Source organism: Bos indicus, chromosome 20 (genome assembly GCF_029378745.1).
Source record: "Bos indicus isolate NIAB-ARS_2022 breed Sahiwal x Tharparkar chromosome 20, NIAB-ARS_B.indTharparkar_mat_pri_1.0, whole genome shotgun sequence".
NCBI lineage: Eukaryota > Metazoa > Chordata > Mammalia > Artiodactyla > Bovidae > Bos > Bos indicus.
Window position 1 is genome coordinate 7,632,372 of NC_091779.1, and position 25,229 is coordinate 7,657,600.

Consider the following 25,229-nt stretch of genomic DNA (forward strand, 5'->3'; position numbering starts at 1 on the left):
TTTTACCTGTGTCTGTTTTTATATGGCCCAGGAGCTAAAAATGACTTTTACCTTTTTTACAGTTGTATTAAAATATACATCCATGCACAAAGAAGATTGTGTTCCCAAAAACCTGTACATGGCCTGCAGAGCCTAAAATATTTACTATCTGGCCCTTTACAGAAAAAGTTTACCCACCTGAAATTTAGACCAATACTTTCAGTATCATTTTATGATATAGGATTAATTCAATTTTTTTTTTTAAAAACTCACAGTAAAAATAATTCAAATGCAACTTTCAGTAAAATAGTATGCTTTAAAAAAACTTCCTGAAGCTCAGTTAATTTAAATATAATATCAGGCATTAGGATTTTCAAACTGACTACTCAGAAATATTAGTTATTCTTCAAAAGAGAATTTCCCCAAACATGCCTTAAATAAAATACAGGTTCCCAATCCTTACCCTCGACCTACTGGATCAGATTATCCAGAGAAGAAAACAGAGGAGTTAAATGTTAAAGAGCACCAAAGGCTCCTCTTGAGATCTGGTAAGACTGGGAAACACCACACTGAGAAAGGCAAGTTTTTAATGACAAGGAAAAGTCTGCAATTAGCATGGAGAATAGTATAATTCTGAGGATTCTACAAATATTTCTAAAACACTCTGTCCAGTGATTCAATTTAGTAACTAGTCATTGAGCACCTACTCTGGGGGCCACTGGGCATCTGCTAATAAGGTGAGTTTGCAGAGGAGGAAAGAGACATATACAACTAAGTCTACTGCAGGGCAATGCACATCAGCGCCAAGTTCTGCCAGCCAGGTATCAGAGCACTACAGAACGCCCAGCAGCACAGGCTAAAATTGCGAGCATGTAACTTATGTGATAAAGACATCATCAAGGATAATGAGAGGGCCCCTGGCTCATGTCAATCCAGCCTTTGGGCTTTATTTCTAAAAACTCTCTCGTCTCTACCCTCTTCTCCCTACTTGCATTGCCAACAGTCCTGGTCTAGACCAAGGCCCCAGCCTCTCTCATTGTAACCGCTTCTTAACAGTCTCCAGGCAAACTATTCTCGTTCTGATCTTGTTTTCCGTTCATCAACCCTCATTCTTTTCAAGACATAAATAAGATCATGCTACACCCATGATTAAAAGCTTCCAACAACTAACTTTCCATTGGTTTTGGAATAAAATCTCTCTCTCCCTCTCTCTTTAACCACAGTCTAGAAATATCTGGTCCCTGCCCACCCATAGCACAGTCTCCTCTGCCTCCTGCCACCTGGCCTTCCTTCTTTCATTGAACATACCAAGCTCATTCCCGATGCAGGGGCTACAAACTCACATTCTCTCAGCCCAGGAATTGTCTTCCCCTAGGTCTCCAGACAGTTGGCTTCTCATCAGTCAATTCTCACCTCAAAACATAACCTCAGAGCATCTTCCCTGACCTCTCTACAGTAAAGCCTTCCCCTCATCCAATCCCATTATCTTATTGGCTTTCTGAAATTACCTTGTTTCTTTGTGTATTGTTTCCTAGAGATTTTTATGAAAGCATTACTCTTTCCTTAGTTGGCACCAACAATAGTGCACATGGTTCAGTTCAGTTCAGCTGCTCAGTCGAGTCTGACTCTCTGCAATCCCATGGACTGCAGCACGCCAGACTTCCCTGTCCATCACCAACTCCCAGAGCTTGTTCAAACTCATGTCCATCGAGTCAGTGATGCCATCCAACCATCTCATCCTCTATCTTCCCCTCTCCTCCTGCCTTCAATCTTTCCCAGCATCAGGGTCTTTTCAAATGAGTCAGCTCTTTGCATCAGGGGGCCAAAGTATTGGAGTTTCAGCTTCAGCATCAGTCCTTCCAATGAATATTCAAGACTGATTTCCTTTAGGACTGACTGGTTTGATCTCCCTACAGTCCGAGGGACTCTCAAGAGTCTTCTCCAATACGACAGTTCAAAAGCATCAATTCTTTGGTGCTTAGCTCTCTTTATAGTCCAACCCTAACATCCATACATGATTACTGGAAAAACCATAACTTTGACTAGACAGACCTTTGTTGGAAAAGTAATGTCTCTGCTTTTTAATATGCTGTCTAGGTTGGTCGTAACTCTTCTTCCAAGGAGCAAGTGTCTTTTAATTTCATGGCTCCAGTCACTATCTGCAGTGATTTTGGAGCCAAAAAAAAATAGTCTGTCACTGTTTCCATTGTTTCCCCATCTATTTGCCATGAAGTGATGGGACCAGATGCCATGATCTTAGTTTTCTGAATGCTGAGTTTTAAGCCAGCTTTTCACTCTCCTCTTTCACTTTCATCAAGAGGCTCTTTAGCTTCTCTTCACTTTCTGCCATAAGGGTGATGTCATCTGCATGTCTGAGGTTATTGATATTTCTCCTGGCAATCTTGATTCCAGCTTGTGCTTCATACAGCCCAGCATATCGCATGATGTATTCTGCATATAAGTTACACAAGCAGGGTGACAATAGACAGCCTTGATGTACTCCTTTCCCAATTGGGAACCAGTCTGTTGTTCCATATCCAGTTCTAACTGTTGCTTCTTGACCTGCATATAGATTTCTCAGGAGCCAGGTAAGGTGATCTGGTATGCACATGGTAGGTAGATGCTTAAAGCATATCTGATGAATAAATGAGTGAGAGATTCTCCATCAGTGGACTCAGCCATGAAATTAAAAGACGCTTACTCCTTGGAAGAAAAGTTATGACCAACCTAGATAGCATATTCAAAAGCAGAGACATTACTTTGCCAACAAAGGTCCATCTAGTCAAGGCTATGGTTTTTCCAGTGGTCATGTATGGATGCGAGAGTTGGACTATGAAGAAAGCTGAGTGCCAAAGAATTGATGCTTTTGAACTGTGGTGTTGGAGAAGACTCTTGAGAGTCCCTTGGACTGCAAGGAGATCCAACCAGTCCATTCTGAAGATCAGCCCTGGGATTTCTTTGGAAGGAATGATGCTAAAGCTGAAACTCCAGTACTTTGGCCACCTCATGCGAAGAGTTGACTCAATGGAAAAGACTCTGATGTTGGGAGGGATTGGGGGCAGGAAGAAAAGGGGATGACAGGGGATGAGATGGCTGGATGGCATCACCGATTCAATGGACGTGAGTTTGAGTGAACTCCGGGAGATGGAGATGGACAGGGAGGCCTGGCGTGCTGCGATTCATGGGGTCGCAAAGAGTCGGACACAACTGAGTGACTGAACTGAACTGAACTGATGCCCTCCTCAGGCTTTCCAGGTAGCTCAGCTGGTAAAGAATCCATCTACAATGCAGGAGATCCTAGTTTGATTCCTCGGTTGGGAAGTTCCCCTGGAGAATGGATAGGCTACCCACTGCAATATTCTTGGGCTTTCCTGGTGGTTCAGACACTACAGAATCCACCTGCAATGCAGGAGACCTGGGTTCAATCCCTGGGTTGGGAAGACACCCTGGAAAAGGGCATGGCTAGCCACTCCAGTATTCCTTTTTTTTCTCCCACTCCAGCATTCTTGCCTAGAGAATCCCCATAGACAGAGGAGCCTGGTGGGCTACAGTTCATGGGGTTGCAAAGAGTCAGAGATGACCGAGCGACTGAGCACACGTGCCCTCCTTAAGAGCTCAGTTTCCTCAACTGTGAAACAGATGCAACAGATTCCATGATTTCTAAATCCTCTTCCAGAGGTAGTGTGCTGAGATTTCTAAGACAGAACTTACCAAATGTTTTCCGCAAACAACCAGAGAGTAAATATTTTAGGCTTTGTGGGCCTACTGCAACTATTCAGTTGCCTGTTACAACTATTCATCTTTGCCATTGTAGCCAGAGAGCAGCCATAGACGAGAGGAAACACATGGGTGTGCCTGTGATCCAATAGAACTATCGCTATAAGAACACGTGGTGGGAGGTGGGATGCATTTAGTCCACGGTCTGTAATTTATCAACCCGTGTGCTGAATGACCGCATCCCCTGCCACTCTCAGGTGGTGGCTTTTTTATCTCCCAAGCCCTCCGTCCCTACTGTCACTTCCAGTCTATTAGCCCTATTTCCTCCCTAAACCTGTTTTTCCTTTGAATTTTATGCCACCAGATTTATACCACTTACTGGCCCTCCTGGTTGTCATTCATCTACAGACTCTCAAACAGCACGGCACCTGGCATAAGTCCTCTCCCCTCCCCCAGTGCTACTCTTGTCAAAATTCTCTGTCATCGCAACTCTATGAACACGGTCCTCCAACACCCTGGCCTCTCATCTCCCTAACTTTTTCCCCTTCACTGACCTCGTCCTCCACCTACCTCAGCCAGCAACTCCTGCAGTTATGCCCTAGACTCTGTTATTCTCCCACACTGTGCTCATAGGGCTCCTTTAAAAACACAAACCAAGACATTCCTCTACTCAAAACTCTGTACTGCTTCCCATGTCACTCACAATGAAATTCAAAGTACTTAATCTTGGTCTCATCTATGTAACCCGCGGCCTAGGCGCTGTAACTCCTCCCGCCACTCTCCACCCCTATTTCCCTCCACCTGCACTGTCCCCTTTGCTGTTCCTCAAACGAGCTGGGTGCTCGCCTGCCTCAGGGCCTTTGCACCTGCACTTCTCCAATCTGCAACATTCTTTCTCCAGTTGTCTACTCTGCTTTTTCACTTCCTTCTTGTCTGCTCACATATCACCATATCAAAGAGCACTTCCCTGGTCATCCTAACAAAATTAGAACCTCCCCAACCCCATCTGGAGAAGGCGATGGCACCCCACTCCAGTACTCTTGCCTGGAAAATCCCACGGACGGAGGAGTCTGGTAGGCTGCAGTCCATGGGGTCGCTAAGAGTCAGACATGACTGAGCGACTTCACTTTCATGCATTGGAGAAGGAAATGGCAACCCACTCCAGTGTTCTTGCCTGGAGAATCCCAGGGACGGGGGAGCCTGGTGGGCTGCTGTCTATGGGGTCGCACAGAGTCGGACACGACTGAAGTGACTTAGCAGCAGCAGCAGCCAACCCCATCACTCTCTATTCCCCTTATCCTTATTTTCCTTCATAGCACTTGAACCAAACTGACATTTTTTTAAAAAATATATTTTGCTGTTTCTGGAATCAGTAAGGACTCTGTCTCTGAATAATAAGGATTTATTCTGCTGTATCTTCAGCTCCAAGACCACAACACATGGCACATAGTAGCTGCTTAATAAACATTTTGGGAGTCTGTTGAGAAAAATCCTTTTGGAAGCAACTTACCCTCTTTCAGTGCTGCGGCCAGTAATGAGGCTGCCTGGGGAGGCTCTCCGGGGTCTGGTTGAATGAGGAGGTGGGGCTCTAGATGGACATCCTGAAATCCACTTAGTTCTCCAAGTTTCGCGTAGATATGCAGTTTCTCTTCCAAATATGTGCAAATTTGTTGATCTTGGTTACTGAGTATTTCTAAGAAATAGTATTTATCATTGAAAATTGTCACATGAATATAACAAATGAAAACCCAGGCTCTAAGACAAAAATGTTGCTAATTAGCAAGCAGGACGGTTGAACAGGTCAAGTACAAGTCAGTGGGTGGGACAAACAGATTCAAATCCTAACTTTCTATTTGGTGACTGTAGCTTCCAGCAGATGATTAAACATCTTCCACTGTCTCTTCTATAAATTTGTTGTACTCAATAAATGTTCGTTTCCCTTCCAATTCCCCTAATTCCAGAAAACCTTGCAAAGCCAATCTTTGTTTATTCAGGCTGTTTTCTATTAAGACTAAACATGAAGCTCAGGAATGAAAATTGAGGCGGCGCTGTCCCTGATGAGCGCTTCCCGCAAGGGAAAACAACGCCAGGGCTGGAACGCTCGGCCTTCAGCCAGTCCTGGTCAAAACCAAACATACCGGTTTACGTTTTTGGTTTCTCAACATCCAATTTCTTTAACCATCTTCGCATGCATCATCTTCCTCTAATTTCAGCATGTCACAGAATTCTTAGAGCTTAAAGGGACCCCAACCAGCAGCGAATCCAGGGCTTCTCAGTCTGCCTCAGAATCATCAGAGGGGAGTTTAAAATACTGGCGTGTACAGCCCATCGCCCTCAAATTCTGGGTGAGTTGGCTGAGGGTGAAATCCAGGCATCAGAATTTTTAAAGACCTCTGCAAGTGATTCTAATGCCCAGTGAGAGGTGAGAATCACTGAGCTCATTTAATTTCCTTATTTCACAGATTTGGAAACCAAGGACCAGAGTTCCAATGATCCTTGTCCAAAGTCAGTCACCTGTGGCCTAATGGTGCTGGGATCTAAAATCAAAACACTAGACAACGGGGTTTCCCTGGTGGCTCAGTGGTAAAGAATCCACCTACCAACGCAGGAGACAAGGGTTCGATCCCTGGTCCAGGAAGAGCCCACGTGCCATGGAGCAACTAAATCCACGTGCCACAACCCCTGAGCCTGCGCTCGAGAGCCCGTGCTCTGCAACCAGAGAAGCCCCTGCAACGGCTTCTCTCCACCCAGGAATCTGTACGTGAGATTAAAACCCAAACACCACAACCAGAGAGCAGTCGCCACTCACCACAGCTAGAGAAAAGCCTGTGCAGCAACACAGGCCCAGCGCAGCCAAGAATAAATTAATCTTTAAAAACGCTAGACAGCCGCTCCCGTGCCTACCTGCGCCACACTGCCGTAATTACTGTCATGTTATACGCAGGATTTTAAACATGTGTATTTTAATCACTAAGGAGGAAGAGGTAGGGCCTCATTTTATTTGAGCACTTCTAGTGTCAATATATATTAATATATATACAATTTTTGAGAGCAGCCAGGGTGGGCCGTGGGTGCATGCACAAAATTAATTACTCAGTCCTGAACTCCTATTCACGCCACCTGGGCCTTCCCAGTCTCCCAGGAGAACCGCGTGAGCGGGACGCAGGGGCGTCTGCTCTGTACCTTGGCATTGCTGAATCTTCGCCACTCTGGCTTCAGCTTTCCTCCTCTCTTCATCAGACTCACTTGTCCTTCCCCCTTCTTCTTCTGGGCAACTTTAAAAGACAACAGCCAAGAGAGACAACTGAAACCAAACCCAGGTCTCTTTAGGTTCATTAGAAAGACATGGGAACTTGGCAGAAGAATTATTCAGAAAAGAAAAATTTAGCATAAAGAGAATTCATCATGCCCCCTGGCCAAGAGATTTGGTTTTCTTGAGTATATAATGGAGCTTGCATAATGTAAGAGAGCTTTCAAAGTGAGCAGTTTAGGATGACTCAAATATTCCAACAAACACACACATACACAAACATATACACACACAATACCAATGCCAGGAGTAGGTACAATTAAAAGAATACTTTTTGCTTTCTACTGCATTTGGGTATTTCCATTCTCAATGAGGGTAAGAGTAGAGAGACTAGAGGCGGATGGAGGTAGGGTGCCAGGCTGGGTGGAGTGCAGTGGAAGTGGAGGAGTTTTATACATCTTTCAAGATCTAATCAAATTACCATTAAGAACGATCACCCTCACACCCCCATTTATAAAAACTGTCATGGCACCAGCAATGAGGGGTCAGCTGATACAGATCCACTGGTCTAAAACTGTTTATTGAATGATTCTTCCGAATTATGGACACAGAAAAACAGAAGACATGGTCCCTGCCCTCGAGGAGCTTCCAATCTAACAACCAAACATATATACATAAATAAAATAACAGCTACAAGGTGGTAGCAGATATCAAGCATCAAATAAATGCTTTGGGAGCAGGTATTAAGGGATTTCAGGTTAGGAAGAGACCAGTGGAACTGCGGAGGTCTTCATGAAGATGCTGGGTCACAGATGTACCAAGACGGGCGGGAGTCACACAGGCAGAAGGAGACGGGGCGTTACATGCAGGGAGGCGTGGAGAACAAAGATGCAGATGAGGGGCTATGGCAGGCGGGAGCAGGGGGCAGGGAGCAGACCCTTCTAGCTGAGGCTGAGCTTTCATGCAGGGGAGACATGGTTAGATTATTTTCCCCAACAGAACAAGTCCATTCCCGCAATAGTGGACAGAAGGAAGTGCTACCTTTCTACTGCCTGTTGGATCCGTCTCATCCAGGTATTTCTTTCCTCCTTGGAGTTGGTATGGATTTCATACATCTCGGGACCAGCAGATGAAGCGCTGATCAAAAACATTCCTCTCTCCTCATTCGCAACTTCCCTAGCAATGAGCTTCTGAAGGGAAATAACTGATGGCTTCTGATCCTACATAAAACAGGATGAGCTGCAGATGAAACAGTGTCCTACTTAAAGGAAGGGTCTCTCAAAACACAATAGCTAAGGAAAGCGACAGTATTAGGCAAATATCCCACTGCAACCTTTCCGGAAGGGCTGTGGAAGTGGGTAAGATCTCCAATGAAAAGGATATGGTGAAGCGCGGATGGAAAAAGAGGATGCAAGAGAATGTCCTTAGGAATTGATGATTTAAAAAGATATCATTTAAAAAGAACAATCAGAGCAATAGGAAAAAATATCCAAAAAGGCAGTAGTGAGGGATAGAGAGACTTCTCTGGAAGGGCATGGAAACAGAGTATCAAATATTATGAATAGATTAAGAGGGTTGGAAGACCTAAAGTGACCCTTGGATTTGGCACTTAACAGCAACAGTGTTTTCACAAGGTGATGTGTACAGAACCCCAAGCAACAAAGAGAAATCTATTAAAATGAAAGGTAAGCAAAGAGAGGCAAGACCCCAGATTCTCCAGGACCAGTGTCTCCTGCTACCACAGTACCAAGCACAGAGGCTCACTCCCACGTGCAAATGCCTCTTGTTCTCACCAACTGATAGGTGAGCTCTTGGTGAGCAGAAGTGGGTCTAATTCATCTTCATATACCTAACACATTGTTTTGAATAAAGTAGGGAACTCAGTAAATGTTCGCAGAACTCTATTTGGCATAATCCCATCAGACGGAAATAGGAACAAAGTCTAAAATTTGGCTGATTAAATCACTTTTCCTATCAACATTTATTGTGATCCTTCAGGGCCTCCTTCTAAGCATTGGGGATTCAAAGATGAATAAAAAAACATGGATAATGCTAATTTTGGTAGGTAGCGATAGTTGAACAAATGGCCAAAAGAATGCCTACATAATGAATACTCTGGGGGCTAAATATGAAGAATCTTCTTTGGTTTGTGGCTTCTACCACTGTTTACAGAGCTGGCTGCAGCACGCAGCTTTGCTTCTGCCCCAGGAACCAAGAGATGCCTTTATCCAGAACATGCCGCTCCAGCCCTCCCTGCTGACTCCTTAGTGCTGGCCTATTTTCCCAGCATCACCCAGCTTCACCACATCTGAAGTTGTGTGCAAGGGTATGACCAGAGGATCACTTCACTCTATCTTCATCCAATTCTTCAGGGAAGCAAACACAAAAAACCAACCCACCATGGGACAAACCATTGGTCTACTCAGTCTTGGGTGCTGCCTCTGCTCGTGGAAGTCAAAGCTGCTTTGTGCCAAAGCTTTTGGAATGCTGTGCTTTCTAATTAGGGAGCACCTGTGAGCACGTTTAATATACCTTACTCGATTATGGGTTTACTATATAAGACCTTATCTACCTTCCTTCTTGCAATGCTGTTTCACCTTCAGCTTACAAGGTCAGCAGCCTCTGTACATAAAGAGGCAGAGGCAGAATAGGTTTGAATATATATAAACACACACACACACACACACACACATAATTTGAACTAGTAGTTTAGTGTTGCAGGAGAGGAGGTGGTGGGGTCAGATATTTTAAAAATGAAAAACAGGTCAGTGGATAGAAAGTAGCTTACATTTAACCACCATAGACCAGGAGGCATCAGGGGCAGGACCATGATTACGCGTATGAACCACACAGGGACCCTAGGGACGATCAAGAATTCAAGTTGAACCTCTAGGAATGGAGGGAACCTGGCTGCTTTGGAGACAGATGTCAAAAACCAGTGACGCAAAGGCCTAGGTCAGCTTGCAGAGAGCTTTTTAGAAATAATTTTCCAGTCTCTAAAAACCGAGCATTTCACTGTTTTAAAATAAAAACACTAGATTTCTGGGTTTTGAGGGAAAGCAGAAGATTAGCAACCCTGGGCCCATGCCCTCATTTAAAACACAGGCAATGGCTGAGTCATCCTGCCCTCTGCAGGAAAGGGCATGGATTCACTGGTTCACTGCAGTCTCTACCACTACCAGTTCCTTGACAGCAAGAGTCCAGGCTGGTTTACTCATTAATTAATATATTTCCTGCCCAATCCCTGAAGACACTGGAGTTGACAACCCCTGCCCAAGGGAAAGAGGTAAAGCAACTTCTACGTTCAGCCTCATTGTTACATCACATCCACTGGTGATTCCATAAAGTGGCCGATTCTGTTTAGTAATTCATTCCATATCAATCAATGGATGACAAGTACCAACATTGCAGACAGCTTCCATTATGCTGCTCACATTGGTACCACATCTTAGATTCTTCCCTATAACAGGGCCTGATGCTCCACAATGCTGATAAGGGGTTAACTGACAGCATCTTCCATCTTTAACTGAGTCACTGTGGGCCACAAGATGCTGCATAAGACATGCTATAAAATATTGGTTTTACTGCTATTCTATGCCTCACTCTGTGCTGGCAATGAGATTAAATAACACAGTACAAAGATAAGTATTACATGAACAGCCTTATTATCTAATAGCCACTATGGGAGAATGAAGAAAGAAGCCTCTTTACACTTCAGATACCAGGATGGTATTCTCATGTTTGGCAGAAGGGACAGCACGAATGGAGTTAGCAACTGGTACAGCAGGCACTGCCCAGCAGGGATAAAGAGAGTGAGGTACCAGAAAGAAAGAAAGAAAGTGAAGTCGCTCAGTTGTGTCTGACTCTTTGCAACCCCGTGGACTGTAGCCTACCAGGCTTCTCCGTCCATGGGATTCTCCAGGCAAGAATACTGGAGTGGGTTACCATTTCTTTCTCCAGGGGATCTTCCTGACCCAGGGATCGAACCCGGGTCTCCCACATTGGAGGCAGACACTTTAACCTCTGAGCCACCAGGGAAGCAGCATTAATATCTCAGTTGCTGGGAAGTCAGGAATGGGAGGGGAGGGGGTTTCTGAAGGGAAGACCAAGATAGTCAAGCAGCAGAGGGTCCCCTGGTGGCTCAGTCGGTAAAGAATCTGCCTGCAATGCAGGAGACCTGGGTTCGATGCCTGGGTTGGGAAGATCCCCTGAAGGAGGGCATGGCAGCCCACTCCAGTATTCTTGCCCAGAGAATCCCCATGGACAGAGGAGGCTGGCGGGCTGCAGTCCATGAGGTTGCAAAGAGTTGGAGACTACTGAGCGACTAAGCACACATTCACCAACTAGTATCAAAATACTTCAGTATTTTCACAATTGATCAAATTGCTGCATCAACTGACTACCAGTCCTGGTTATGATAAATCAACTCACATCATGCTTGGAAAACCAACTGGATGCTTGTTACTGAACACTGTAATCACTGATAATGGGAATATACCACAGGCATGATCTTGTCGATGATCTTGTTAATTTCACTATGCATTTCAGGCATTTTCCAAGAAGATGTGGGATTAAAGTAATTGAAATACTCATCACATGGCTGAATACTTACAACAGCTGCAAAGATGTATTTCTGGTCTTTTTCTTGTAAAAAGAGCAGCATATCAGTTAGAAGTAGAGCTAGGATATCTTCAAAGGAAAAAAATTACTAGTATTAATGAAGCAAACCACAATTCAAATGCCCTTATTAAAATTATCATTTCCTGTTTAATTTAAACAAACTAAATATTAAAAAGCTAAGATTTAGTCTAATTATAAAACTTTTATTAAAATGCCTATATTATGATAGCTAAAGGCTTACTTTAGAGATAACATAGTAAGTAAGTGGCATTTAAGTGCATGCTTGTGCCTGTCATTGTCGGTACAGCTAAATCTCCAGCAAAATTTAATGTTGTAGCTTTCAAAAATGGAAGGAAAATATTCAGTGAAAACCAAGGTCCTATTAAGTCCAGTGGCCAGTGTTGACAAAGCCTCAGGCAAGGTGCTAGCTACAGAATCATTCCTTAAGGATCAGAATAAACTGTCTTAAACTCTGACCAGATTAACAGATGTCTGCTCAGTAGCGAACACCCCCAATGTCAACATGTATATTCATGCATTATGTCACTCCATACCAAAGATGTTTAGAGTTTATTTCTCTCCTCAATGGTCTGAGTTCTGGGCTGGCTTGGCACACAATAGACTCTGGGTGTGTAGGCATATTTTCCAGAATAATATTTCCATGCCACCAATTAGGATTCTCAGTGCCTTTGATTCAGACTTGATCGCAAACTTGAAAACCCATGCAACACTTAGGAAGCCTTTTGCTTGGGGGCAGCAAACTCTCCCCAAAGGTGTGCAGGGTGGGCCACCTCTGTCTGTTGAGGTTTCCAACTCAACCCTGCAGCAGTCTTTCCACTGACCCACAGTTTGTGTGTGTGCCTGCATTGCTGAACCATTTTTCTTTGGAAAATCTGTCCTCTGTTAAATGAATAATGCGCATTAGAAACAGAAACTGGCCTATTAGAGCCGCAGTACCTTTGAAACGACCTGTAGCAGTTTTCCAATAGACAAGGCCATCGTATAACAGGGTCCTCTCTTTACTCATCAGTGCCTGTTTCCTAAACACATGGCCATTTTTGAGCTTGGTGTATGTTTTGTTTTCGATCTTATTTAGGATCTCAAGCCATTTTTGTTTTTTCTCGTATTCGCTGACTTTTAAATCCACAGCTGCAATCATGTCTTTAATTAAGCAAAGAGCTTTGCATAAGTCTCTCTGTTCTTCAGTGCTCTCTGCATGGGAAAAAGAAAGAACAGACACCAAGCAATAAGCCGGAGTGCTGAGGGAGACACTTTTTCTTTAATGTTAAAAAAAAGTTAAATACATCATCTAAAGAGCAGAAATCCCATAGCAAAAATGTTGGACTGACTTCAAATATTAGGGAGTTTGGGACTGACATATACACACTGGTATATTTAAAACAGACAACCAATAAGAACCTACTGTACAGTACATGCAACTCTGCTGGATATTATGTAACAATCTAGACAGGAACATGTGTAACTGAACCACTTTATTGCATACCTCAAACTATCACAACATTGTTAATCAACTAAACGCCAATATTTAAAAAAGAGGGAAAAAATATTCTATCATCACTCCTGCATCCCTCCTGCCCAAAAGGATGGTTAAAATGTGTCCTTACGAAGATTTCCTTATCAGATACTTCAGCAGAACACTGTGACTACATGATGTCTGAGTTCTAGAGACTGGTCTGACCTTCTTCCCAGAGCCGTGACTATCATATCCCAAGTTCAGCCCTCCTTCCACCTGCCCAGATATGAGTAATCAAGCAGTCCCCATACCAAGCTCCTCAGAACTTCATTGAGCTACAAGCTCAACCTGGAATCCTTTCCCAAAAGGAGGCTGCAGTGTGACTTGAATGGACACCAGACTCATTTGCCTTCCTGGATCCCTAGCTCCATAAAAAGTAACATTCAAAATTATAGTTTACAACTGCATTAGCATAAAGATAAATATACTAATAATATGTATTAAAACATCTTTTCAGCCTCAAAAATTGGGACCAAGGCACTGTGCTGCGTGGCTACGTCAGCTATGCCAACAGAGTAGATAATCATCAGCCCAACTACGATTCTTTGAAATTCAGGCCAAATCTCTTATCTCTAGACTCTCTGAAGAAAAACTTCTAGAGGAGTTTCTGCAACAGCTTCCTGGAGCTTCTGATGAAATAAATTTAACTATTTTCTAAATTTTGTGTTTAAAAAACTAATTGATGTTTATTGAGGTGAATGGAACTGAAAGGGAAAGTTTCAGGAAGTCAGAAACCGCTAGAAGGAGAGAAGAAAAGAAAGTCAACAGAGAAAATAAAAGATTCTCTAGAGCCTAGAGCACCAGAAGTAAATACACAGAAATAGCAGTGAAATGGAATAAGGACTTGTCCTCCAAAGGATCTAAACGTTCCAGGCTCTAAATGCCTTAAACGGGTACATGAAGGCTTAGTCAGTCAACCAAGGAACAGATCAGACACGGTGGTTAACAAGGGAGATTTTCTCGTTGCCCACGGTAGAGCCTACTGCCTTTACTTTGCAACCTTACTACCCGTCACTCACCTAAGCTGCAGTCCCCACCACCAAAAATAAAGATTCTTCTTTATAAAGACTGTATTTCAAATATAAGAAAGCTGAGTAGAGAAAATCAAAGTTGAATTACAAAGTGACTTAAAATAAGGCAAGAAAAGGCTCCAAGTCTTCGGATCTTCAGGGATAAGTCACTGTCTTTTAACAGCCTGCAACTCAAAAGTGCAGGAATGTGCGTGCCACCCAGAAGTCTCGTCAGAAATGCTTGCCTTGGGTTCCACCTCAGTCCTACTGAAGCAGACTCTGCTTGTAAACAAGATCTCCAGGTGAAGGGTATTCTAATCACAGTCCAAAAGCACAGCCCTAGTAGAGTCACAGGATCTCGTGTGCCCAGAAGCCAGAGAAAGAACTGGGGGAGAGGTCTGACTTAACTAAGGAGGCAGTGTTCACTCAGTCACTATGACAGCTGCACCTGAGGAGCCAGAATTCACACTTCTCACTTCTGACACACCAAGTTGCAATCACTGTCTCACATTCTACCTGGAATTTGACATGGACGATTCTTGGAGCAGCAGTAGCTGACCTCACACAATCTGATAGCTCTTAGATGTACATTAAAATTAAGAAAGAAAATATAACCATGATACAAACTGAAAGTCTTGATTTCGTTTTCATTCTTTCACCAAGAACAAAATTATGAAGCATGTCTCTTTGTATTGTGCTTATATTTTCTTGTATATTAATTATAGGAAGCTATAAAAAATGGGACATAAGGAATGGGTGCTACCATTCCTGACTGAACTCACATTCTGCTGCTGCTGCTAAGTCACTTCAGTCGTGTCCGACTCTGTGACCCCACAGACAGCCTCCTACCAGGCTCCCCCATCCCTGGGATTCTCCAGGCAAGAATACTGGAGTGGGTTGCCATTTCTTCCTCCAATGCGTGAAAGTGAAGCCGCTCAGTCGTGTCCGACTCTTAGCGACCCCATGGACTGCAGCCTACCAGGCTCCTCTGTCCATGGGATTCTCTAGGCAAGAGTACTGGAGTGGGGTGCCATTGCCTTCTCTGGAACTCACATTCTAATGTGACTAAAAAAATGGAAAGACTAAATCATGTGTTTCTACTCACCGAGACCCCTACCAATGAAAGGATGTTAAAAGCTGACTTTTTAGAGTGGGCATTATCATTTTCATGGTCTTCAAGATAACTGATCATAATACAAATAATAAAAATAGCTCCCACTCATCAAGCACCTTATTTATATTAGGCTGTATACTGAGCACTTTCTGAGACCATCTTATTTAAGCCTCACACCAATTCCATAAGATAAGGACTAGTATTCTCATTTGGTAGTGGAGAACACTGAGGCTCATTTCATTAACTTGCCCAACTAATGAGTGGCAGAGCCAAGTATCTGCAGAGGCCACGCAAATTTACACAAGGTCAAACCAAAGCCCTTGTTAACATAATACACTACCATCCTAATAATTCACTCATGATCAATAAGCCTGATCCTTGAGGAACAGGCACTTTTACCTATCCATTCACTGCACTGTTCTATTATTGATAACCTATTTGTACCAACCACAGGACTACCTATTGAACTAATAACTCCTCAAGGAGCTTACAGAACAGCCATGTGAATTAACAGTGTCTCAGAGGATTCCCAGATATTAGTCTTTGATGAGTTGACAGGGTCAAAAATAGCTCCTTCATAAATCATCCTCAATCTAACAAATCACTGCTGGGAGGGTAATAGGAAGATGAAGAAGAAGAGGTATTAAGGTTCGGATATGGGGGAAATAGAGATGGGAAAGGCAGGGTCAGAGTATGAGGAAGCCTACTTGCTTTGGGCTGCTTGGAGGCATTCAGACTATTGGCCAAGTCACATTACGAAAGAGAACTTTTCAAAATGGATCCAAATCCTAAGGCTTTACAGTTTTTCTATAATGAACAATCTTTATGAATCAGATGCCACAAACATTTGTAGCTGTTTACAACACCTCGGCTATGTTTAAACCTAACGAAAGAGGCAAATGTTGACCCCAGGAGTCATCACTCACCCTTTGTGTACTGCAATATCCTTTCCACCAAGACAGGGTATTTTGTGATGCGCTGAGTGACCAGCAGAATGCATTCTGGAATTCCTCGGCGTCGAGCCAGAAGGTTACTATTTCGGAGCTTAAAATATATATGCATACATATTTTAATATACACAAACACTACCTGTATTTTCTTTTTAGGTAGGAATTTAACAATACAAAGAATCTGCAATGGTATCATTCTATTCAGACATAACGTGCATGATCATTAATTAAAAACATTATTTTCATTAAACTGTATACTTTGAAATTAATATCAACAACCCAAATCTCCAAGATTAATAAGTTTCAAGTTACTCTGATACAGTTAATTCCAAAATGAGCAAGTTTTAATACATATAAGTGCTAAGATTCATGAGTAGCAAAAGTTTTGAAAAGCAGTCAGAAATCAGTTATATTTTGAACAGGAGTTTGCAATTAACTATTTGTTTTCCCAACAGGTTTTCCTCTACGTATGTTGTTCTTTAGAATAGTCCTTAAAGTTTCCTCTAATCAGGGCAACTTTTTTCTAAAAACCTCAGTCTTCTTTTCAAGTTCTTAATACCCATGTATTTTTTTAAAAGAGAGAATCTGGTAGCATTCCTAAAAAGGTAGATAAAAAAATTAGAGTCTGTGAAACTCTAAGGGACAAATTCCTTCAATAAGTTGGACACCAAAAAATGGGATGGGGCACATTCAATTTAAAGGTGATTTAAAAGACATAAGCCCTGCATACAATATCTAAACCTTGGTCAGATCCTAATTTAAGCAATCCAATTTTATGAGATAATCAGGGAATTTTGAACACTGGCCAACTCTTTAAAGATATTAAAGAATTATTGTTTATTTAAGTGCAATAACGCCACTGTAATTTTTAAAATATATATTGTTCAGAGATGCAAGTTATATATGAAATGAGGTGCGTCACAGATTTGCTTGCAATTAATCCAGTGGGGCTGAAGTGGATTCTTTATCTTTACTGTGACTCTTCTGACTTATTACTTGTCACAGCATGAAGTAGCTTCATAAGATACGACAAAGGTGCTCAGAAGTATGGAGAACATGTCTTCACAAATATAAATACAAAAGTAAATGATTTGGGAGAAATATTTTACTAACACAGAAAAAGCAGTCTTCTATCTTTGCCACACACATATCACTTCCTTCTTCCCTGAAAAACAGTATCTAGATGTGAACCTTGCTTAGATCATGTAAAAAACAAGCATGAACTTTACATTGGCTTACCATTTTGTAAGAGTTTTAAAATACTTGCCTTAATAAAATTCTGAAACTTTTTATTCTGCTGGAGTTCTTTAAAGAGGCTAACAGCCTCTTTGTGATGGCTACAGAATTCCCCATATATTTTCTTCATTTTATTTGCATTTTCTTCTGAAAACTGAGAAAAACAACATTTCAATGATGGTTTGAAAATTTAGTCAGTTCTAAGTGGCTCAGAGGGTAAAGTGTCTGCCTGCAATGCGGGAGACCCGGGTTCAATCCCTGGGTCGGGAAGATCCTCTGGAGAAGGAAGTGGCAACCCACTCCAGTACTCTTGCCTGGAAAATCCCATGGACGGAGGATCCTGGTAGGCTACAGTCCATGGGGAGTTGGACACAACTGAGCAACTTCACTTTCACCTTTTAAACACTAAAAAGAACATGCAATTTTCATATAGTTCAATGCATTCTTTGCAAATAAAGAATAAATTCCTGGGATTTCTGACCATAATCAGTTCTCTTCCACAGATACCTTTTAGAGAAAGAGTAAGTAATCAATAGGTAAGAGGAAGACATCAACATAATGTGATTATATGATATTGAACTAACTCAATTATCAATAGCCAAATGAAAAACATTTGCTATCTTCTATGTTCTGGGTGTTTACACAACTTTATAATTTCGATTTGCAGTTTTAATACTTTTATAGATTGAAGGAAGGGTATGGGGCATATTCAGGGATCCTCAGGAAAACTGACATTCACATTGGCTAACTGACCATGTCCACAAACTCAGTGCTCAGGTAGGAGCTTGATTTGTCATCACAAATGGATCAAGAGGCAGGTTATTATTAACCAAGATGACAGAGAAAGATGAGTAACCAGAAGGCCAATTCATTAACTGATGGTCACAAGTAGAATCAGGGACTGAGGATTTCAAAAACCTATATATTGTCACTCTGCTTATTTAACTTATATGCAGAGTACATCATGAGAAACGCTGGGCTGGAAGAAGCACAAGCTGGAATCAAGATTGCCAGGAGAAATATCCATAACCTCAGATATGCAGATGACACCACCCTGATGGCAGAAAGTGAAGAGGAATTAAAAATTAGCCTCTTGATGAATGTGAAAGAGGAGAGTGAAAAAGTTGGCCTAAAGCTCAACATTCAGAAAATGAAGATCATGGCATCTGGTCCCATCACTTCATGGCAAATAGATGGGGAAACAGTGGAAACAGTGTCAGATTTTATTTTTGGGGGCTCCAAAATCACTGCAGATGATGACTGCAGCCATGAAATTAAAAGACGCTTACTCCTTGGAAGGAAAGTTATGACCAACCTAGATAGCATGTTGAAAAGCAGAGACATTACTTTGCAAACAAAGGTCCGTCTAGTCAAGGCTATGGTTTTTCCAGTGGTCATGTATGGCTGTGAGAGTTGGACTGTGAAGAAAGCTGAGCACCGAAGAATTGATGCTTTTGAACTGTGGTGTTGGAGAAGACTCTTGAGAGTCCCTTGGACTGCAAGGAGATCCAACCAGTCCATTCTAAAGGAGATCAATCCTGTGTGTTCATTGGAGGGACTGATGCTAAAGCTGAAACTCCAATAATTTGGCCACCTCATGTGAAGAGTTGACTCATTGGAAAAGAACCTGATGCTGGGAGGAATTGGGGGCAGGAAGAGAAGGGGACGACAAGGAAGTCCCCTTCTCAAGGAAGTTCTCAAGGAAGGAAGAGAAGGATAAGATGGCTGGATGGCATCACCGACTCAATGGACATGAGTTTAAGTAAACTCCAGGAATTGGTGATGGACAGGGAGGCCTGGCGTGCTGGGATTCATGGGGTTGCAAAGAGTCAGACACGACTGAGCGACTGAACTGAACTGAACCTGTAGAAAAATCTCTGTTGAAAAATCTACAAAGAAACCCACTTAGAATCATAAGCTGGTATGCAGAGAATCTGCTGAGCAATGTGAATGCCAGTCTTTCAGACTCTGATGACCCCACACATACACATCCATGTTGAAGATCACTGCAACAGAAACCAAAATACACCTACACCCCCTTAGAAAGTTTATCACTATTTCTGGACTTTTCAACCTTGCTCACAGTTTTATCTGTTTGAGGCAAATACATCTCAGGAAATGATTCTTAAACCACCAACAAGAATACACAGGTACAAATCTAACAAAACATACAGAGACCTTGTGTGCTAAAAACTACACAATGCTGACAAAAGAAATCAAAGAAGATTTAAATAAACACCACGTTCATAGATTAGAAGATTCAACACACTAAAAATGTCACTTCTCCTCAAAAGGTTTAATGCAATTCTTAATAAACCTAGTAAGTTTTTAGAGATCTAGACAAGATTATTCTAGAATTTATACCAAAGATAAAGGAACCAAAATAGCTAAAAATAATCTTGAAAAATAATAAAGTGAAAGAGCTGTCTACTCAATATCAAGATTTATTATAGAACTTATTATTAGATATATTATTACATAACAAGATTTACCATATACGGTCATAACTATCACTATGGAATGATACACACACATCAATGGAACAAAATAGGAACCCAAAACACCCAACAGATTTGGACAGAGAGCAAAGCAATTTATTGGAAGATGGACAGCCCCGTTCAACAGACAATATTACAGCAGATGAACATCCACAGATGAAAATAAAAAAGATTCTTGACCAAAGTCTCATATTTTATACAAAAATTAACTCCAAATGGATCACAGACTTACATGTAAAACATAAACCTATAAAACTTAAAAATGTAAAACTAGAAAAAGACACATAGGAGAAAATCTTTGGAATCTCATGCTAGATAAAGAGTTCTTAGACTTGAAACCAAGAGCCTGAAACCTGACATATTGAACTTTACCAAAATTACAGAAGTTACAGATTTAGAGAAAATATTCACAAACTACCCATCTGCCTGAAGGTTAGTCTCTGGAATAGATAAAAAATAACAATATTCAACAGTAAGAAAACCAACCCAAGTAGAAAATGGGCAAAAGCCAAGGACAGACATTTCACTGGAGAGGACATGCACATACACGGAAGTAAGCACGTGACAGACGTCCAGTATCATAAGCCACTGGGGAAACGTGATTTAAACCGCAACGAGACACTACTACACACCGCTCAGAATAGTTAAATAAAATACAGTGACGATTCCGAATGCTGGTGAGGGCGTGGTGAAACTGGCTTACCAGTACACTGTTGATAGGAATGTAAAATGTTACATCCACTCTGAGAAACAGTTGGCAGTTTCTTATAAAATTAAACATGCAACTACCAACCATACAACCCACAAACTGTACTCCCAGGCACTGATCCCAGAGAAATGATACTTTAAATATGCATACAAATCTGCATGTGACTGCTCATGTGCTCATGTGTGCATGGATTCCCAGAAGGTTCAGTGGTAAAGAATCTGCTGGCCAATGCAGGAAACGTGGGTTCAATCTCTGGATCAAGAAGATCCTCTGGAGGAGGAAATGGCAAGCCACTCCAGTATTCTTGCCTGGGAAATCCCATGGACAGAGGAGCCTGGTGGGCTACAGTCCCCAGGGTGACAAACAGTTGGACGCGACTGAGCAACTGAGCACACCAGCAATAACCAGGTGCTCTTGAATAAGTGAACGATTAAAGAAACTGTGGCATATCCACACCACAGCATACAACTGACACACACAGCCATCTGAATGATGGAGAGAATTGTGCTGAGTGAAAAGCAGTCAATCCAAAAGGGACATACAGTGTATATAATCTGTACAACGTATATATGACACATATGTCATGATTGAAATGACAGAGAACAGATTAGTGATGGCCAGCAGTTGGAGACAGGAGAGAAGGAGGTGCGGCTATAAAGTGGCCAGAGGAGGAATCTTCATGATGACAGCAACGTTCTGTAATTTTGTTGTATCTCTATCAGCACCTCAGCCGATACATAATGAGATTATTATTGGTGGGAAATAATTTTAAAATGCCCCAGACCCAGTGCTATCAAACAACACTCTAGGTAGGGGGTGGGTACATAGGATATCTCATTCTTAAGCTTTAAGAGACGTCTATGTACCTGAAATTGGAAAACCATTGCTATATACCCACCATGCTCCATATGTTCAGAATTCCTCACCAACACAAGTTCCCACTGACTAAATTACCATCACATTCCAGTCAGCCTCCTGAGGTCTGGAGCCTAAGACTGGAATGTGGGATTTCCCCAGACCCGCTCACACGCCCTTCAGCAGCTTGCTGGCCCTCTGTTCCCACAGAGCCACTCCCACAGCCGCTGGCTGAGGACTTTGCTTCTATATTGTTCAGGAGACAATTTTATTTACACAGAACTGGAAGGAAGCCCACCACACCGACTAAGCGTGTCCACGAACAGGAACACAAAAGCAGACTTAATCCTTTCTCTGAATACCAAGGATTTCCCCCCAGTTGGAGAAGTGTGTGCTTTATCCCAAAGACTGCCAGGCTTTACCCTGTGCTAACAGTCAGCTTCCCAAACCTTGTCCTCAATTTCCACACAAATTAAATTAAAAACTGGTAGAAATGTGAAACTTTTGTCAACTATGAAAGCGATGAAAGAACAAAAAACTATTTTAAGTGATTAGAATTAAAAGTCATGATTGTATCAAGGGAAGAAAGATAGATGGAAATACTTTCAAATGATAAAATAATTTTGCACTTCATTTTTGGAAGCCCTCAGATTCAAGTTCACAAAGACACAATTAGACATTTTAATTCAAACTGTCTTGCAAAGTACTTTATTGTCTCTTAACCTGGCACTGTATATGTTTGGGGTGAATTATGACGATAGAACAGGTCAAGGACTTTAAAGATAAGATGCAAAACATTAAGCACTTTGATTAGGAACTTAACACTAGTGTGGATTTTTACACAGTGAGACATGAGGGAAAAGATCTGGGGCAATTGTCAGGATTTTTTTTTCTTTTTGTGTATTACAAATATTTGTATTTAAGTATATTTAAATGTTTAGTCTATAGACCAACAACTAAACTCCTTTGGTGTCTGTGACAGGGCGAAACTGATATAAAATTAAATTCTGAACGTGACATTTTGGCATCTACTTAGAGAAAGCCAAACTAAAGTAACTAGTGAGAGATATCCATGCCTTTCGTCAAAAAGCTTTAAGCAACTACAAAATATAGCCCTGGAGTGAATACCTGGTGTGTTTGCGGTGGTGGTTTCGTTGCTAAATTGTATCCGACTCTTGCAACGCCATGGGCCGTAGCCTGCCAGGCTCCTCTGTCCATGGGATTGTCCAGGCAAGAATACTGGAGTGGGCTGCCATTTCCTTCTCCAGGGGATCTTCCCGACCCAGGAATTGAACCCGGGTCTCCTGCACTGCAGGCCCATTCATTCTATAAATATTTATAGTACCCAGCACTGTTCTAGGTATTGAAATAGAGTAGTAACCAAACAGATGAGACTCCCTACCTTACTGGGACTTAAAGACTAGTGATGGTAGCAAGCTTGCCCAGCATGTTCCCATGGTATCTCAAAATAACATATTCTTAACTCAAACCCCAACTATGCCATTTAACAAGATGTGTGAACTTGGGAAAGTCATTACTTCTCCATACTTCAGTTTTAGGGAAAATAATATTTACCTCACTGTATAGTGAAGGCAATGGCGACCCACTCCAGTACTCTTGCCTGGAAAACCCCATGGACGGAGGAGCCTGGTAGGCTGCAGTCCATGGGGTGAGGTAATATAATGGAAGTACCTTAAAAGTCCCAGCCATTTTAAGGGTGCTGGATGCATGTTATTTAATTTCTGCATTAGCATGTTCTGGGGCTTCCCCAGTGGCTCAGCGATAAAGAATCTACCTGCAATGCAGGAGGCAGAGGAGATGCAGGTTTGATCCCTGGGTGGAAAAGGTTCCCTGGAAGAGGAAATGGCAACCCACTCCAGTATTCTTGCCTGGAAAATTCCATGGACAGAGGAGCCTGGCGGGCTACAGTCCATAGGGTCACAAAGAGTTATATACGACTGAGAACGCATGCACGCATTAGCATGTTTTAAATGGACAGCTTCTTTCAGAGAGATGAGGGGCCAATACAAATTGTCAACAATACATTATTTTTTTACAGATGAGTGGCACAGCCTATTCTCATTGATGCCTCAAACATCCCAAGCACCTAAAAAGTGCCTCCTTCTAATGAAACTTGCTTATCTCTCAGGCATGAACTCCAGGGCTCTCGTGATAAGATCTGCCTCACTCCTAAAATTAGGCAGTGCTTATTTTGCAACTACTGATGAGACCATCAAGGGCCAATGGGGGAGGCATGTTTTTAGACAGCTCATCACATCAAGAAAAGGGAACCCTCTTACACTGTTGGTAGGAATGCAAACTAGTACAACCACTATGGAGAACAGTGTGGAGATTCCTTAAAAAACTGGAAATAGAACTGCCTTATGACCCAGCAATCCCACTGCTGGGCATACACACCGAGAAAACCAGAATTGAAAGAGACACATGTACCCCAATGTTCATCGCAGCACTGTTTATAATAGCCAGGACATGGAAGCAACCTAGATGTCCATCAGCAGATAAATGGATAAGAAAGCTGTGGTACATATACACAATGGAGTATTACTCAGCCATTAAAAAGAATACATTTGATGGATTAAAGACAATCTCTTTAACAAGTGGTGCTGGGAAAACTGGTCAACCACTGGTAAAAGAATGAAACTAGAACACTTTCAAACACCATACACAAAAATAAACTCAAAATGGATTAAAGATCTAAATGTAAGACCAGAAACTATAGAACTCCTAGAGGAGAACATAGGCAAAACACTCTCTGACATACATCACAGCAGGATCCTCTATGACCCATCTCCCAGAATATTGGAAATAAAAGCAAAAATAAACAAATGGGACCTAATTAAACTTAAAAGATTCTGCACAACAAAGGAAACCATTAGCAAGGTGAAAAGGCATCCTTCAGAATGGGAGAAAATAATAGCAAATGAAGCAACTGACAAACAACTAATCTCAAAAATATACAAGCAACTCCTACAGCTCAACTCCAGAAAAATAAATGACCCAATCAAAAAATGGGCCAAAGAACTAAATAGACATTTCTCCAAAGAAGACATACAGATGGCTAACAAACACATGAAAAGATGCTCAACATCACTCATTATCAGAGAAATGCACATCAAAACCACTATGAGGTACCATTTCACGCCAGTCAGAATGGCTGCGATCCAAAAGTCTACAAGCAATAAATGCTGGAGAGGGTGTGGAGAAAAGGGAACCCTCTTACACTGTTGGTGGGAATGCAAACTAGTACAGCCACTATGGAGAACAGTGTGGAGATTCCTTAAAAAACTGGAAATAGAACTGCCTTATGACCCAGCAATCCCACTGCTGGGCATACACACTGAGGAAACCAGAAGGGAAAGAGATACATGTACCCCAATGTTCATCACAGCACTGTTTATAATAGCCAGGACATGGAAGCAACCTAGATGCCCATCAGAAGAGGAATGGATAAGAAAGCTGTGGTACATATACACAATGGAGTATTACTCAGCCATTAAAAAGAATACATTTGAATCAGTTCTAATGAGGTGGATGAAACTGGAACCTATTATGCAGAGTGAAGTAAGCCAGAAAGAAAAACACCAATACAGTATACTAACGCATATATATGGAATTTAGAAAGATGGTAACAATAACCCTGTGTACGAGACAGCAAAAGAGACACTGATGTATAGATCAGTCTTATGGACTCTGTGGGAGAGGGAGAGGGTGGGAAGATTTGGGAGAATGGCATTGA

General features: G+C 42.0%; 1 protein-coding gene across 13 annotated transcripts in view; it reads right to left on the reverse strand.

The window, feature by feature from the left end:
* ARHGEF28 (Rho guanine nucleotide exchange factor 28) overlaps positions 1-25,229 on the reverse strand; it is a 343,837-nt gene that overhangs the window by 47,579 nt on the left and 271,029 nt on the right. For all 13 annotated transcript variants that reach the window (XR_011562400.1, XM_070774543.1, XM_070774539.1 and 10 more), the window contains 7 exons: positions 17,442-17,564; positions 16,151-16,268; positions 12,524-12,778; positions 11,559-11,635; positions 7,988-8,166; positions 6,880-6,971; positions 5,207-5,389 (listed from right to left, as the gene is read on the reverse strand). Coding sequence is in view for 12 of the 13 variants with exons in the window: in XM_070774543.1 (XP_070630644.1) it covers positions 5,207-5,389; positions 6,880-6,971; positions 7,988-8,166; positions 11,559-11,635; positions 12,524-12,778; positions 16,151-16,268; positions 17,442-17,564 (1,027 nt within the window). In the remaining variant the exon portion in view is untranslated. The remainder of the gene's footprint in view (positions 1-5,206; positions 5,390-6,879; positions 6,972-7,987; positions 8,167-11,558; positions 11,636-12,523; positions 12,779-16,150; positions 16,269-17,441; positions 17,565-25,229) is intronic.